Consider the following 11,995-nt stretch of genomic DNA (forward strand, 5'->3'; position numbering starts at 1 on the left):
ACCACCAAAGCACAGACGACTGGTAAAGGTAAGGGGCGTGACGTTACCGAAAAACGTGCTCTAGGCGGTTAGCGAATCACAACACACTGGGCCAGCTAACCAATCTGAGCCCATTGCCATTTTTGTGGGACTGGCTTCATAGAACCCGGAAACCATCAGACCGTTTTACAAGGAGGGACAGAGCAGTGTAGAGTAAAGGTAAAATATATGAAAAATAATGCGATTTTTAAAAAAACAAAGCATGAACACATGTTACAGTGCACCCCACAAACACAATCAAGCCTTCGAAAAACCGCGTTTTACCACCCCTTTAACAGTTCATACAAAATGCAGTAAATAAATGTGAAAATAACAGAAACAAACCCCAGAATACTGAACAGCAGAAAAAGAGGAACAGTGATTGTGTAACCTTGCACGGCTCGCTACTGAGATGAACAAGCATGCATTACGCCTTAACTGCTGTACAAACTGTATCAAGAGTCCCGGTCAACTGTGTTCTACCTGTATTATGAGTTTAACATCCAAAGTGTGTTTTTTTTCTTTCTTTCTCAACATATCCAACTCTACGCTATTTTTAAATAGCATATTATTATCATGACAAATTATGGTTACAACCACAGGTGTATTAAAAATTAAGTCTAATAAATTCCTTGCTTTTAGATTTCATATGCTGTTATTCACTATTATTACTACAGTAAAATGATACATTTTAGTAATTATGAAGTTACAAAAATTATTGCAAATTATTGCAAAGAAAAAGGCTGTAAATATGTGCATTGCTTCCTCTGCAATCCTAGCCTAGCATTGGAAAAATCTGAAATCTGATTGTAGTTTGAAGTGCAGAATGAGTCATCAAAAATGTTGATCTGTACTCTCCGCACCCCTAGTTTGAGAACCACTACAGTAACGCATACATTATCTGAAAAAAGTTACTTTTTAATTACAATAAAATACAATTATACATCATAAATAAAAGGCCACAATAAGAGGATGATAAGTGCCACTTCACATTTAACTAAAGGCACTGCTTGCTTATCTGTCAGGAAACTGCAGACACAAAAGTCTAACATTTTAACTTAAAAAACATCTCTTTAGCACAAAAGCAAGTCTAAAACAAATGTTAGTAACGGACAGTCTTTTCTGAACACCTCACAGCTCTGAATGTGAATGGTGACTGTTGGGCCATCTGTTGTACTGTTGGGGGTGAATTTGCATTTTGTAAAGCCCAACACATATTTCGTAATAACAGGCCATTTAAATGTCATTCACTAAACTTTTTCTGCACCACATTGAATGCAAATCGGCCTTTTCAGTCAGAAAATTTGGTCTTAGGAGACTAACAAATATAAAATACCAACACATACAAAAACAGTAAGTTGGTTTAACAAAGGCAATAAAAGACAAATATTGCACCTTTATGGTTACAACAGCTATTCACAAGGGTTTAAAGGGATACTCCACCCCAAAATGAAAATTTTGTCATTAATCACTTACACCCATATCGTTCCAAACCCACAAAAGCTTTGTTCATCTTCGGAACACAATTTAAGATATTTTGGATGAAAACCGAGAGGCTTGTGACTGTCCCATAGACTGCCATTAAAAGTACACTGTCAAGGTCCAGTAAAGTATGAAAGATGTCATCAGAATACTCCATCTGCCATCAGTGGTTCAACCATAACATTATGAAGCGACGAGTATAGTTTTGTAAGCGAGGAAAACAAAAATAACAACTTTATTCAACAATTCCTTTGTCAAAAGTCTTCTCTGTGTCTCTCCACATCACTCAAACTGTATATGCTCTTCTGAGTCTGCCGCACCCAAGTAGGTATAACTGCAGGCTGGAGATCTCCAAAATGGGGCGTGAACTCCAAAATTAGGCAGAACATCCAAAATGGGGCGGGATCTCCTTTCGCAAAGACTTTCACCATTGTTACTGACTCACATTTCAAAATAAAACTTTATAATCAAACATTGTTGTAGTTGATCTAAAATACAATATGCTATATAAATAAATGTTCTCCATGAGAGCAGAGCCCAAAGCTTGTGGCCAGGGGTGTTTGGACACAAGTTTGAACCTCTGCTTCATGATTTAAACGGGAATCACTCAGGAGCGTCCCAGTGGAGGGGAAAGATTTTACTCTATCGTTTTATTCCAAGCAACGGGGCCGTCCCGGGGCACAGAATTTGCAGGCTAGGAGGGGGTAGTGATGCTGGGTGTAACTAAAAAGGTGCCATTGTCTGGTGAGTCTCATTTCACATAATCTTAATAACTGTTTATCTCCTGAACTCAAACTTTCTTTATCACACTATGCAGCGCAGATTCCCCATTCAGTCAATTTCACTGGTTAAGGTAAGGTGTGGGGTAGGTTTAGGGGTTAGCATTTTTTGTTGCATAGTTTAGGAAACAGTTGAACTGACACAAACAATAAACCAATAAAAATTAGCTGTGGGGCAGAGTTTGCACTGAAGTGGATTGGGGGGAAAATTATGCATGCATGTCATGTGTCTGTCTCTCAATGGAAGGAAGCCATGCCCTATTTTGGAGCTCCCACCCCGTTTTGGAGTTCCCGCACCTATTTGGAGATCTCCGGTCTGCAGTTATGCCCTTCTCGCTGCACCACAAGGATGCACTGTTTTCTTTCAAATCAAAGCATACATACATGTAGAAACAGCGCATCCTTGTGGTGCGGCTGATACAGAAGAGCGTAGGCAGTTTGAGTGATGTGGAGAGACACAGAGGAGACTGTTAAAGGAATTGTTGAATAAAGTTTTTTTTTTCATACAAAAAGTATTCTTGTCACTTCATAAAGTTATGGTTGAATCACTGATGGCAGATGGACTATTCTGACGATGCTTTACATACTTTTCTGGACCTTGACAGTGTAACTTACTTGGCAGTATATGGAACAGTCACAAGGCTCCCGGTTTTAATACAAAATATCTTAAATTATGTTACGACAAAACAAACAAACCTTTTACAGTTTTAGAACAACATGGGGGTAAGTGATTAATGAAAAAAATATTATTTTGGGGTGGAGTATCCCTTTAAGGGGACAACTTTGTAACTCATCTCAACTCCTTAACTCCTGTCCTGGTGACCCAGTGCACTGAACATTTTGTATGTCTTCCTTATTTAGCACACCTGATTCACATCTGATTACTGCGATACCAAGTCAATGCCCATGTGTGACCTGTTTGTACAAAGTACACACAGTTACAAAAATGGAATGGTGCTTACGGTATAGTATGCGCATACTGTACTATTTTGATGATGAAATCTGTATCACACCCACTGCAGTTTGGCCATTCATTTACATAACAACTGCATTTTGGAGGCTTGCAAACACAAAGCACAAATTTTTTTGAAAATGATATCATCTCCGTGTAAACTATGAAAACACAAATTCGTGAAAACGGTGACGTCATGCGCATGCATATTACATGTTCAGTCTATAGGAATACATATGTGTGCAGATACCTAGTGTTTCTTTACAAGGCGACATTGTCAACTACTGCCCTGGTTTTTAAAAAGAGTCTCAAAATCTAGTGTGACTGCGGCTTAATATTTAGTCGGTGAGAAGAGGCTTAAGTCAATCAAAATTTTCTTAGTCGCAGGAAAAAAAAGCACAGAACGGTGCAAAGTCAGGTAGTCCATTAAGGACACATTATTAACAGCTAGACTGTGTGGTAATTACAATACATCAGTCAGGACATGCAAACGTTCATTTCATTCATCGACCTCAAACGTAGCTTATCAATGAAACATGTAAGTAACATCATCATTACATGGCCGCTAACTTTAACTGTCACTGCATAACAGTTAACTTGGAGGAGCCGATGGGATCATTTGCATTTAACCTAAAATACTCTGTCATTTTTGCTCATACAGGCTTGAGCACCTATACTGTAGGCTATAGGAATTAAAAGCACATAATAATGAATCATACGGTTTATTAATATAAATGTGCAATTAGTTGACTAATCACTTTGAATTAACAACTATTAGTCAATCAGAAAATCTTTAGTTGATGGAAGCCCTAAAAATAAGTATGCAATATGTTTCTTCAAAAAGTGCAAACATGCTTTTCCACACACACACCCTCACCTTTCATGTAAAAGTACTTGTGATAGTACCGAGCCCCCAGGTCTGCATGCTCTATGAAGTAGTTACTTTTCCCCTGTGCCTGGACATGGCTCTCCCTGGGCTCCTCTAACACGGACACAGCATTGTTGGGACTCTGAAGACTCCTCCACCTGTGCCTGGCGGCCCGTGGCAGGCCGAGCCCCACACTCTCCTCGCCACCCATCTCATTCCGAAAGTGAGGACAGCTGAGCAGGAGATCATTATCGTTCCCATCTCCTTCATCCAGCAAGGACTGCTCTAGATCTTCTGAGCCAGTCCCGCTTCCCATGCCGCCCCCTCCGCCCTGAGAAACTGAGGAAGGTGTGGATTGTGAAAGTGGACGGAGCTGAGAGGCAGCTGACGCTCCAGACGTGATGTTCTTCTTGCGCCCGATGCTGTCCCGATTGGTTGCAGCCTCCGACAGGTCAAAGAGGATGCTCTGTACATCATAGTGTGCAAAATTACGCACCCAAGCACCACCTGGGACTTGGTCACAGGAAAACTGAGGAGCCTGCGGAGGGGATGGTTTGGCCTTCTTACCGAGCCCCTCTGGTTTGGGGGGCTTGACCGGTTTTGATTTGTCTGCTGCTGTGGCACAGTTTCCTTGATACACGCCATCCACCTCAGGAGGTGCCTCTTGCAGACCCAGCAGAACAAACGGATCTCTGAAGCGCAAGGCACTGGGACTGAGAACACCTCGATCTTCCGAACTGGGATCTACAGAATGGGTTTGTCTTTCAAGTGAGGAAAGGCTACCGTACTCTCGGTGGAGGAAATCGCCCTGCCCAGTGGTCCCAGATTTGTCGCCCCCTACTCGTAGCAACTTCCTCCCGACTTGCCCCACTGAATCCAAGTCTCCAAGGGTGACGTCACTGTTGCTGCGCTGCATTATGTGTCCACGACCTACTGTCCTCAGATTCAGTGCAGCTGTGCTGGGGGTGACAGTCTCGTTGTTTGTTCCCTCTCCCTCTCTCCTAGGGGGCCATTCTGTCAGGACTCGTGTCCGCACGCTACCACCATCCTGCTTAGGGTCAAAGTTCACTCTCACTAGGGGCGGGCGTGGGCTCTGCCTACGAAACTTGCGGATAAAGAGATCGTCTGACTGCATGATTTGAAGTTGAGGGAAGCTCTGACTTTTCAGTTGCCCTTGCCCCTTTTCTTATGCCTCCACACCAATTTACTGCATCTGTGTGAACAAGTCAGGAGTTTTTGGGGAACTTAAGTGACTGGCACAAATGTTTCTTGTTCTAGCCATGAACACTGAAATTCTCAAGCGCTGCCAGCAGATCTCCGTTCGATAGGTTCCTCATTCACTAAAATATTCAGAAGGGCTGAGAGCAACCTTCTGTCTTGGAATAAAATAACAGCCGTGAAGGCTCCAGAGATGATTTCAATCTCTCGGTAAACATCTTAAGTTCTGACATAGTTGATTACTCTCATCATAAATGGTATAGGATGCATCCAGCAGAATGACTATGACTGTATGTGGACTGACTGAAACTGGATTCCCAGTCTGGTTTATTCTGAGTCAGGTACGCCTTGTTGTGACTCTCTGTTCACGGCCGACCAATAAGCTCTGTGCCCTTAGAGACCACGGCTGCATCCTCCACTGTATTCCTGAAACACAATGAAACAGGTTATTATTAGTTTATATGCAATAATAGATGTTGCATTTTTGTAAATTACATACTGTTGCCTGGCAGTACATTATATGCTGTAGTAAAATCTGCTTCACCACTTGATGTATTCTGCTGTACTCTGTATCGATCTGTGCTGCTATTAGTGGGGACAACCACTTTAAGTTATTTATATGAGAGTGGTTTGTAGATTGACTTTAAACAGTCACTTACTTCTTATATTAAAAGTGGTCAGACTTTTGTCATGTGGACAAGGTTTAACAATCCGACACTCAAAATACTTGCCTTGGTGAGTATTGGCACAGATGTCTTGGTAATGTAAACATGCCAAAAAAACTGATATGTTTAATTAAATCCACTAACTGTGGCTGGTTAACTTTAGTAGCTTTCATAAGTTATATGTGAAGAAATATATGAAAAAGTTACTTGAATAGTGAAATCATTAAATAACTTGACTGCTGGTGGAAACCTGAAAAACTGTATCCCTTTGCTTTATTTGTTCTATAGCTTGTGATTTGTCTGTTCTTATTTTATTACTAGATGTTTGCTTTTATCCATCTTTAATAACAGCTGAAGAATCAAAATAGAAAAAAAGTTTTTGCTTAGGTATTGAAAAATCTGTGAAATCTTTACTGGTATTGGTATTCTGGCTTCTGAAATTGTGCTATTTTTAGATAGGCCTACATCTTTATTTCCAGCGAGAAATAACTACTATATAGTGATATGTACTAAAATGCTTTAATTGTGTAACAGTTTTGCTTATTTAAATAACAAATGGACTGCTGTGATGTACTCTGAAAACAACATGGGTCATTTAGGTTAAAAACCTATTAATACTCAGTATATCTCCAAGAGTCTGGAACAGACAATGCAATAGTGGTAAAGCCACCTTTACTAAAGCTTATGTGTCGCAACATTACTACTGGATCCAAAATAGACTGAGCACTGCATTATCTTTTACTCTCCGTCTCTTTGAAAAGCCTGCACCATATTGTCTTGTTAAAATCAATATGTAGTAAAGTAAAGCAAACAAATAAACAGTGTTTCACTGATGCGATCTAGAGCTCTTTGCTAGTTACCCCGTGTTTACACTGGACGTGAGCCACATACACAACAGAACCAATTATAATCAGCAATTCTGTTTACACTGACTGCAGCACAGACAGACACAACAAATCTCTGACAGTTAACTAATGTCAAGTTTTATTTCTGACACACTCCAAGCATTCGCACTGCTTCTGACCCGAAAGAGAAATGGATGTGCAACAGTGCTTGTGTCTAATCTAGATACAGTGTTAGGATCACCAAAAAAGGCAATTCAAAGAATATTTTTACAACTGCATGAGTTTTTCCATTCTTTCATCATCCTTTCTTATCCAGGGGCGTGTCTAGAGCATTTTCAGTGGGGGGGCCATGCTGGGGCACTGCCTCCAAATGGGGTGGCCGCAGGTGACCAAAAAAAAAGCTAAATTCTAGTACAGTATATTACGTAAATCCTATTGATTTTATTTTTTTTTTTAAAACTTGAATAAAGTTACTTGTAAACAAATGCAGTAATAAAGCACATTTTTGATTAATTTAGTTTTTTTGTCATCCCTGTATATATATATATATCCAAGTTAAATTTGAGAATAAATTATTATTTATTTTTTTTTTCTTTGAAAGAAACTCTCTACCTCTTTTTATGGCTTGGCACTGCTCTCTTCCCTGCCTTATGTGTGTCTTTTATTCTCAATCAAATTGTGAATGAAATGCACGGAATGCATCCAGGTAAATGACTAAGTTAGGCCTGACAATTCAACTGACTATCTAACTGACTTACTCTCATGCATTAACAAGTAACGTGTCACCAGACAATTATTATTATGGAACATTCTGTGCATTTTGTGGTCACTGTCACAAAATAAACTGATACAAAATATGCAAATCACCATGACTGTTCATTGTTTGATAGCACCCAGCGTATTTTACTTTTATTGTGTTTCATTAAACGTTGACTGAACATTCGATTGAAATCAACCACGACCAACACTGTTTTTTTTTACAGTGGATTCTAATCTTCAAAAATGACCTTGTTGTATGATTTACGTCTTTTGAGTTCACCCTTCAGATTAGACTACAGAACTGTAGTGTTACTTGTTTAGGATTCAAAATGTTATTTGCTTTTAATTTATGTCATTATGTCCTTTTTGAGCAAGCATCTTATACATATATTAGACCAATTTGTGAAGTCTGCCTAGGAAAAGCAATTATTATACCAGCAAACTCAAAATTGGATTAAAAATTTAACTAGGCTATAAATACTTGGATTATTATATTATTATATAGCCTAGTGTTTATTCAAAAAATATTTTATTTATAACAGGGTTTTATTTATTTATAAAATAACACACCACAGATCCTCAAGAAACAGTAATAAAAACAGAGACAGAAATAGCGCATGGATCTGTCACGTGATTAAGAAATGATTTGAACACGAAGACTTGTCAGACAAGAGGTGAGTTTATCACAAACTGAAGACCCAGGTAAAGAATGCATTAATCTTTTCTGTATCTTTATAGCATTTTAGTTTTGTATTGTTTGTAGTGTGATCAACGTTTGCGTAAGTACTAGATGTATTGGGGAAGTAACACGTTACATTTAGCTAAAATGAACGAAATGGCTCGAAAAAAGATTCGTTCATTTTGCTGAACGCGACTCAAAAGTCCGAGTCGGTAAAATGATCCGAACTTCCCATCACTACTCTCTCGACTTCCCACACTAGAAGTCCGCGACGAGCGTTGTTTCTCTGACGACGCTGCACTTCTTTGAATCGCGAACTTCAGTATTTATATACTTCAATTTATAAACTTCAGAGTTTCACCACGTAGACCCGCCCCTGTTCTTATCAAAATGCATGCTATGGATATGAAAACGCAAAAACTGAATCGGATCTGATCTGATGAATGTTTTGGAGGCAGTGTGTAAAAGTGATTGACACAATGTGAGGTCACATTTATTTTTCAACGAGCGAAAATTTTGGACTCAGTGTGCAATGACCTTTACACTACACTGTGTCTATTAATCTTGTAATGTCATCTGTATGGTTCTGTTGATGGAGTAATCCTCTCTAGTATTTCCTCTCCTCCTACTGTAAGTGTGTATCAGTGGGCGGAGCTAAACAGGCAGCGACGTAGAAGTAGGCACTGATCTTCTCCTGTGGAGGCGATGTTTAGCCACACTATTATGTCATAAAGTGACAAAATGAGTCATTTTCTGGGCTTGATTTCAATAAAAGCTGTTTTTAAACTTACATGATGTATTTATAATACATTGCTCTGCTATATGTCAAAAGATCAAAGGGAAATTGTATTTCTCAGCTCAGCTCAGTTTAGTTTGATTTCTCAGTTTGCTCACATTTAAACTGCACAAAATAACCTTTTAATTTAGAGCCCCATGAAATTTTATTTTCCACTAAGTTTTCTATAAAGAAAAAATATTCTGAATTCTGTTTTAATGATTTAATACCATTTTAGAATTAAACATTTTATCTAATGAAAATCTCATATCTAGTTCGCAACAAAACAATGCATTTTTATTGTTTTGTCAATTAAGATGCTGCATTACAGAAAGTGCATAAATTAAAATATGGATTAAAAATGTGATTTAATGTGATCTTGATTTAATGATATTTCTTAAAAGTAATAATTATTAATAATAATAATACTTTCAGAAGTACATTTTAGTATACAATAGTAATATATTTCTGTCATAATTTCTTAAAGGGTTAGTTCATCGAAAAATCATTCAAGTTATACCAAGTTATATATTTTTCTCAAATGAAACAGTGTAAAGCTGGTGAACTGATTAACAGAGAAGCTCTGGAACTGAAACAGACCCAAGGAGACTGACAAAATGCATCCACACACCACTTTAAGAGTTGAGATGAAAAATAATGTTGTGTTTAAATATGTGAAAGCCTAAATATTAGGGAAAAGTAACACGCACAAAGTTTGCAAAAACACTTGGTTTTGTTTTTGTGCCAATAATAACCGTGTGATAAAATGTGTTAACATTTTTGTTCCTCTCTCTGTGTTTTTTATAGCTGGCGGGTTGTGTAATACAGTTCATGTCCCCATATACTGAGATGCAGATGCTGAAAGCAAAATGAGCGAAACGTGAGTTTGAGTTTGTGTATCAGAAGAAAATACGCCACACGTTTACAGAGAGACACACAGAAAATGCACATATTACAGTAGCTACATGCACTGACTGGCTTCTGTCACATTCATTTCTACTGTTACATTAATCGATACTGAGTACAAGTCCAGAGCTTATCATCACAATCTCTATATTCTAGTCCATTAACTAAGTAAATTCACACAAGACATGTTAACCTTCCCTTGGCAGTGAAGGACCCTGCAGAGGTGACACAAGCTCAGTACAGAGCACAGCTCCCAAACACAGCTGGTCTTCTTACCACTCATCTAAAAGTTTACGATTTCAAGTAAACCGTTAAATTAACATGTAACCAAACATGCCCCATTCCTAATTTACACACACTGACATACAGTAGATTTGAACTGCATATAAAGGCTCAGTTTGAACCAGGAACTGCACACATTAAGAACAATGACAACAACAAAAACCATGTAAAACTCCAATGTTAAATGTACAATCTGCATGTAATATCTGACACACACACCTGTATCTAACAAATCATTCACATTTATCTCGCAACTGGGGATCACAGTCTTGTTTAAACACCAGCGTAAACATGAAGTTAAAAGGTAGAACGCTTTTCATTTTTCTACACTTCCTTTCTGTCAAAAATAGCACAGACTGTAGCATACATCAGACCACATCCACCCAGCTGACCCGCACAATAGCTGCTTGCTCACAGGACGAGGGGGCTTCCTGCAAACTTTGCCAATACATCGGAAAGTACTCATCAAATATGTAACATTGAAGGCCATGTTTTTTAAGACCAGGTTGCATGATTTTTGCCTTGCTATTTTCTCTTGCACACACCCACTTTCAGGATATATCTGCATTCTGGTTTCTATGGCAAGCAGTTTTGTATTTTAATGTCAGCAGTATTCTGTTGCAAATTAATTATGACAAAAATAAATCATGCTGCATTTGTAAAAAACCTATTTAAAACTCTATTATTGAATAATTACAAAAAAACCTTGTAGAGCTCTTGATATAAATTACAGACTAACCCATATGCATTTTACTTTAAGTAGAAATTTTCAATCTCAATCATGATATGATGACTTTTAACTAGTAACAAGTCATATATTTTATTATAAAGCTCTGCAACAACATTTTTACTCTGCATCAAAATGCCAAACAAACTGTTTACACATCTCTTTCTCTTCCCAAACATTGCTGAAGGTAGTCATTTATGGATATTGACATTTATTCACATATTCAACATTCCTCCATCCATTCAAAATACTACAGTACAGTCCATACTGTGATCTGACTCCCGGAGATACAGAGAACTCTTTGAAAATCAGTGTTAATGCTCTGCGACTGCATTAACTCATTCTTGGCCTCATCCACTGCCCCGACTCTTTCCCGCCTGGCTTTTTATAAAAGCCCCAATAAATATTCATGAGATGCAATTACCATAATGAGCTGCCTGTGAATAGAAAGCTCTAAGATGTGATTCTGACAAGTAAGAATTACCATCGCAGAAGTCTTTAATTACATTTTTGCTAGTAATAATGAATTTGATTATACTCTACCAACCTTGTAAAGGTCTGAAACATACTAGTTCTCTTTTTATTCTTACTAAATGTAATAATTTTAGATATATGTAATTTACAATTGAGGAGTGCAAAATACTTCTGACTGGCCGAAATGTAATGCAATTACAGATTAGAATAGAATCACAGTCAAATCATATTGAATTACAGATATCTAAGTTAAGTCAATTAAAAATAACCTGCAGGTGATTTTTTTGTCTTAATATCATTACACAGCTCTTAACTTATACTTGTGAAAACTCAACTGTAGATTTCTAAAATTAAAAAAAGGAAGTCAGCCGAGACAAAGAAATATTCCGATAAATGAATTCAGTAGATTTAGCTCCTCCGATACACGGATGGACTGATGTTTTTAACACATCCATGCTTCTCTAAAATGCTAACTAAATATCTCATAATAAATAAAAAGAAAATAGAAAACAAACACATGGCTATGACAAACTGGTGCATCTCTTGCCAAAATTGCATTATAGATA

At 37.9% G+C, this 11,995-nt stretch overlaps 2 protein-coding genes across 6 annotated transcripts in view; one reads left to right on the top strand and one right to left on the bottom strand.

The window, feature by feature from the left end:
* The window catches only part of LOC132115358 (26S proteasome non-ATPase regulatory subunit 9-like), a 110,894-nt gene that overhangs the window by 80,953 nt on the left and 17,946 nt on the right, over window positions 1-11,995 (top strand). The window lies entirely within an intron of this gene.
* The window catches only part of zmp:0000001168 (signal-induced proliferation-associated 1-like protein 2), a 53,713-nt gene that overhangs the window by 29,440 nt on the left and 12,278 nt on the right, over window positions 1-11,995 (bottom strand). For all 5 annotated transcript variants that reach the window (XR_009427521.1, XM_059539247.1, XM_059539223.1 and 2 more), the window contains one exon: window positions 4,109-5,743. Coding sequence is in view for 4 of the 5 variants with exons in the window: in XM_059539247.1 (XP_059395230.1) it covers window positions 4,109-5,234 (1,126 nt within the window). In the remaining variant the exon portion in view is untranslated. The remainder of the gene's footprint in view (window positions 1-4,108; window positions 5,744-11,995) is intronic.

This window comes from Carassius carassius, chromosome 3 (assembly GCF_963082965.1).
Source record: "Carassius carassius chromosome 3, fCarCar2.1, whole genome shotgun sequence".
In the NCBI taxonomy this organism is placed as follows: domain Eukaryota; kingdom Metazoa; phylum Chordata; class Actinopteri; order Cypriniformes; family Cyprinidae; genus Carassius; species Carassius carassius.